The 6,001-nt window shown below is 35.0% G+C and overlaps 1 protein-coding gene across 1 annotated transcript; it reads left to right on the top strand.

Moving 5' to 3' along the window:
• Nucleotides 1-2,205: 2,205 nt before the first annotated feature.
• On the top strand, nucleotides 2,206-4,190 carry LOC103339405 (peroxidase A2-like). The gene is made up of 4 exons (XM_008242692.2): nucleotides 2,206-2,455; nucleotides 2,556-2,750; nucleotides 3,171-3,336; nucleotides 3,430-4,190. Exons 1-4 carry the CDS (start codon nucleotides 2,234-2,236, stop codon nucleotides 3,846-3,848), a joined length of 1,002 nt encoding a protein of 333 aa, XP_008240914.2. The 5' UTR covers nucleotides 2,206-2,233; the 3' UTR covers nucleotides 3,849-4,190.
• The last annotated feature ends 1,811 nt before the right edge of the window (nucleotides 4,191-6,001 follow it).

Raw genomic sequence — 6,001 nt, 5'->3', positions numbered from 1 at the left:
TTGACAGCAACTGCAATTCTTTGTGGTGCTGTCAAACTTTTCATTTCTTCATGGTTTATCCGTGTGCCTTCTTTTAAAATCGCCCTATTTAATTCTTGAACACCAAGCCAAGAAACCTACATACCCAAACTGTGTCCATGTTAGATTCAAGGTTGCACCAACACAATGTCCCGCCCATTAAGCTAATAATTGGTTAAATTTGTAAACAATCGTTTTTGGCTGGACTTGGCAAATGACTAGACAACTTTCAACGCATAATGCCATAAGGTCATTTTTGTTGTGCTAATATGATATTTCCTCCGTTCAATGTAATCATATGTGGCCAACGAAGTCTAACTCTCCTCGACTACTTGAACTATAAATTTCTTGTTGTAAACAAATATACCAGCACCCGTTATTTTTCCCATTTGTCACAATCATCGGGAAGCTGTGGCCAGGACCAAAGCATATTGTAGATGTGGAAAGATAAAAGATGAACATGAATTAATAATAGGGTGGAAACTTTATCAAATGCGCACAGTTCATTCGGACATCTTTGTCATGGAATGTCGGTGTAAGTCTACTAATAAGCCAGAAGCACACCAGCAATCAGCTCAAATTTATTGACTATATTACCTGTTTTGGTTAAATTTTGTGTTAACCAAATTCAAATTTGAAGCTGTGTTTCGAAGAAATTTCATGAAATTCAAAGTTCTTTTGTAGACATTGACATGCAGATGTTTATATATATACTAAAATCCTTTGATTTGGGAAATTATATTATGAATTAATCTCATCGAATATATTATTGGTTGTAAAATGCCAACAAGTCTCACCAACCCACGTGTATATATACATACTGCCAAAAGAATCCAGTAGGGCTTGGTTGAACTGAAGAATCATTCAAACCTATCAAATTTATTTTCCCTCTTTCTTGCTTCTTGTTTTGAAAGAAGAAAAATGGTGGCAATGCTCTAGCCTGCGTTGCTTCTCACAGAAACAAATTCTGAGATTATTTATTACTTCGGGTGTGCAAAAGTAAAAGTATCAAAATTCTGGGGAATTTGGTAAGAATGAACTCACCAGACAGACCTTCCTCTAATTGCGCAGAATTACTAGGGTCATTCGGCAGTGAAGTGGCTCCACCCTCAGTTGGCAAACATATACATCAATCGACAGTACACTAGGGGAGAAGGTCTTTTATTAGTTTAGCTTTCTTTCTCAAAAATCGCATCAAAATGTGTTTCACAAACTACGCATAAAATTTTGTAGGTTTCAAATCAGTGTCGGCAAACAATTCAATTGTAATCAATAGCTAGTAGTTAGGAAAATGCTAAAACAATCGCTCATACAAATTCTCGATTCTCAATTGTCTGAGTTTTACAATGCGGAAATACATTACTCAACAGTCTTTAGTCATTCACATTACAAGAAAATTTGTAGCTATCAACGCTATCAACGGTTGTAAGTTTTAGTAATATTGGAAGTGATTTGACACTTTAAGAGCATCTCCAACCGATGTGTCAAATGTGCCACATAAACATTTAACAGCTATAATTAACATCTTACATCACTCCAACTGATGTGTCAAAACTGATGTGGAATGAAGGCTAGAGGTTGAGATGTTATTTTTGACATCCCAAAAACAAGATGTCAAATGAATATTTTATTATTTATTATTTTATTTTCTTATTAATTAAAAATGAATCAACACTAAAATGTAATAAAATAATAATTTAATTTGACATATCGAGTGGAGTGTAAAGCTGTATAAGATGTCAAATTACCACATCAGTCATCAAATTTAAATTTGATGTTTGGTATTTGATATCTCCCTTAAAGATGCTCTAACAATACTTCTATTATATCAGACCAATATCAACACAAAAGAATCCCAAGCTTAGGAGAACATATATGGCATAAACTCACCACTATTTTATTAACATACATACTAGGCTCCTAGTGTATGATTCTATAACCCTTTAATGTATATAGCAAAAGGAAATAACGTGTAGTCTTTTTATGTTGGAAACTTCGTACAGCCTAACTCCTACAATAAAAAAAAATTTGCAAGAATCTTATACTGTGAAAGTAGCTTTTCTTACTTGCTACGTTGAGCCTCATAATAATCACCCACCTTTTGACTTTTATGTCTATTATTAAAGCTGAATGAGATGTGACATTCTTCTATAAATGGTTCCATGATGAGCCCCGAACTAATTGCAACTCATTTCACTGATTAACATACAAATCAATGTCTTCTTCTTCTTCAACAACTTATTCCTTGCCATTGGCAACCACATTTGTACTCTTAATGCTGTATGTTTCCAATGCTCAATTGAACACTACATTTTACTCTTCCACATGCCCAAATGTGACCACTATTGTCCGCAGTGTGGTTCAACAAGCTTTGCAATCTGACTCGAGGATTGGAGCTAGCCTTATTCGTCTTCATTTCCACGATTGCTTTGTCAATGTAAACACAATTAGCTTTATGTTATTTTTTCTCACACTTGTCTTAATTATTATCATTTTTTTGATGCAGCTAGAACTCAAGTTTGTTAGTGGTATTTCAGGGATGTGATGCTTCAATCTTGCTAGACAAGGGTGGAAGCATACAGCTGAGTGAGAAAGATGCAGCCCCAAACACCAACTCCACTCGAGGCTTTGATGTTGTTGACAACATCAAGACTGCTGTGGAAAATTCTTGCCCTGCTGTAGTATCTTGTGCTGACATTCTGGCCCTTGCTGCTGAAGCTTCTGTTTCTTTGGTGAGTCAACAAGGCATGGTATCCAATTTTTAGTTACCAATCATGTGTTTGTGTATAACTCTTAAGCATATGTCCACAAATATTTCAAAATTTTGAAATTTTCGGCTGTGAAATCAAAGCTCATTTAGTTGACTCAAATGGTGTTTCGATTTTGAAATCAAGGAAATCGAATTAAAACCGCTTCAATATAGATTGAAAGAGTTTTGGCTATGAAATCTAAGCATGTCCAGTTAACTAGAAAGAGTTTCGATTATGAAATCAAATAATGAAGTCCAAACTGAAGCCCATTGGGCCAAACCAAATGGGCTTTGATTTCACAACCGAAGCCCTTCGAGCCAATCCAGAAAGGCTCGGATTTGATATATAGTGGAATCTTATGAAGGGCTCATGGCATAGACTTTAATTGACCTAAATTGGCAGTCAGGAGGTATTTCATGGAATGTATTACTGGGGAGAAGAGACAGTCTAACTGCAAACCAAGCTGGAGCCAACACCTCTATTCCCTCTCCTGTTGAAGGCTTAGCCAACATTACCTCCAAGTTTTCTGCTCTTGGCCTAAACACCAACGATCTTGTTGCATTATCTGGTAACTATGCAGCTTGTATTACTATTTTATATTCTAATTTATATTTTAATTCAACTCTTTTATAATCCATCATGTTATTATCCGATGTTGCAGGTGCACATACATTTGGGCGAGCTCAATGTCGAACATTTAGCAACCGATTGTACAATTTCAATGGCACAGGCAATCCTGACCCAACTTTGAACTCTTCCTACTTGACCACTCTCCAGCAAACATGTCCACAGAATGGTAGTGGAACAGCTTTGGCCAACTTAGACCCCACAACTCCGGATAGCTTTGACAATAACTACTTCAGCAACTTGCAGAACAATCAAGGTCTTCTGCAATCAGATCAGGAGTTGTTTTCGACGACCGGGGCTGCTACAGTTTCTATTGTTAATAGCTTTAGCAGCAACCAGAGTGCCTTCTTTCAGAGCTTTGCTCAGTCAATGATCAACATGGGAAATATTAGTCCATTGGTGGGAAGTAATGGGGAGATTAGGTTGGATTGTAAGAAGGTCAATGGAGGTTAAAGTGATGAACATCAGTGGAACACAGCTAGGTCCAATAATTAAGTCATCTTTAATCAACGTTTTTTATATCAACAACTAGAAAGATCTTTATCTTATTTGGTAATATTCGCCTTTTCTGCTTTTGGTTTTTAATTAAAGAGAGAGGACAGAGGGTGACAGAGACTAGACATTAAAGAAGTGAAGGAGGGATGCAGGAAAATGCATACATAAATTTCTCATATTTGTTATATATTTAACTTGTTATGTTGACGATGGTTTCAATCAGGATGCTTTTATTAAACGTTTGTAATAAAATAAACTCTTCTTTATATTAGAAGAAGTCTCAAGCTTGGTTGATCAAAATTAATCTAGTTATTCGTTTTTAATACCAACTCAACATATTTATTTTGTCTAAGTGGATCGTGTTAAATATGAATTCGAATTAAGTAATGAAAAACTCAAACCATAAAACAATGTGTGAGATAAGACATCAAATTATAAGTTTTCACCCCTAGTTATAGTAGGTCTTCGATGTATTTATTTGTTTATTTTCATATGACAATATTCAAACTAAACACATGATTGAATAATTGTGATTGATATTATATTTCTCCAAGATGAGGACATACATACAAGTATAAGTTGACTTTTCTTACAAGGAAAAGTAATTAGCTAATTACAAGGAACCCTAACTAGGTAATGATTCTAATTAGATAGTGTGAATTACACCAGGAAATCACGGATCACGGGATCCCTGAATTATGGCTCACGCCAACACTCCCCCTCAAGTTGGTGCATGGATATCTCATATGCCTAACTTGTCAAGTGAGTCATGAAAAACCTTTGCTGATAACGCATACATTAAGACATCTGTCAGCTGTTCTTCTAACTTTATAAATGGTATATCGATTAGCTTATCTACCAGCTTCTCCTTGATATAATGCTTATCCACTTCAACATGCTTAGTTTTGTCATGTTGAACTGGATTATTTGCTATCTCTCTCGCAACTTGGCTGTCATAATAAAGTTCCATGACTTTCTTTCGTGGAAAATGTCACGCCCTGATTCGGAAATCAAGAATATTCCAGAATCAGGGTGTGTGAATTGAAAGAAATAAATAAAAAGACTGAAAAATTGGTTAAAATACATTACCATTATATATAATTATAATAATCTTACAAGCGTACAAGATATAAATAAAAGTTTATCACTCTAAACTAATCCAACTTCTCAAGCTTCGGTTTTGTATTGCCCATTAATTGATCTGAAAAACAAAATAGATGAGAGATGAGCAAACCACCGCTTAGTGAGTAGATTATGTAATATGCCAGTCAAGCAATATCATTAAAATATAATTAAAAGATACACAATCCAAATCATCACATCATTACTTCATATCTTTGTTATCCTTTACAAATTGTACCCAGTACGTGACCCTATCGGCCTCACTGCCTCATGTCCCCGTCTGGTACATTTATCCTTCGGATACCTCATCACTGAAGTTCTCATGTTCCATGAATAATACATACTTCACAAAAACTCCAAATAATATATATTGTGTGAAATATTGCACAAATTAGACATACTTGACTTGAAAATATAGAGAGGTTTGTAAATAGAATAAACCCATGATTTTCACATTTATGACAAAATAAGAACTTTTAGAACATATTACATAACCCACTCACCATGATAAGTATGAAATATTGCAAGACAAACACACACGCTCTTCATCTTGTTTCCTTTTCTCCCTTATATATACATATAAGGAAATAAGGGAATAATGTGAGTCATCCCCTTTTGGCCAATGATATCACAACACTACTACCAAAAGATAAGATAGAAAAGTAAGGAAATAATGTGAGTCATTTACCTTTGGCCAATGATATCACAACACCACTTGTTACTAGCATGCAAAGTGGCATGACAATGATGATTCAATTAATATATATATATATATATATTTTAAACCACCAAAAGATAAGATAGAAAATAAGGGAATAATGCGAGTCATCCCCCTTTGGCCAATGATATCATAACACCACCACCACCAAAAGATAAGATAAAAAAGTAAGGGAATAATGTGAGTCATCCACTTTTGGCCAATGATATCACAACACCACTTATTACTAGCATGCAAGGTGGCATGACAGTGATGATTCGATTAAAACCAA

Source organism: Prunus mume, linkage group LG8 (assembly GCF_029339155.1).
Source record: "Prunus mume cultivar Tortuosa linkage group LG8, ASM2933915v1, whole genome shotgun sequence".
In the NCBI taxonomy this organism is placed as follows: Eukaryota; Viridiplantae; Streptophyta; class Magnoliopsida; order Rosales; family Rosaceae; genus Prunus; species Prunus mume.
The sequence above is the reverse complement of the archived record's forward strand: the minus strand, read 5'-3'. Positions and strand labels throughout refer to the sequence as shown.

Coding starts and splice junctions, on each gene's coding strand:
- LOC103339405 (XM_008242692.2), top strand. CDS start 2,234: ATGTCTTCTTCTTCTTCAACAACTTATTCCTTGCCATTGGCAACCACA. Junction 2,456..2,555: donor TCCACGATTGCTTTGTCAAT/GTAAACACAATT, acceptor GTGGTATTTCAG/GGATGTGATGCTTCAATCTT. Junction 2,751..3,170: donor CTGAAGCTTCTGTTTCTTTG/GTGAGTCAACAA, acceptor CTAAATTGGCAG/TCAGGAGGTATTTCATGGAA.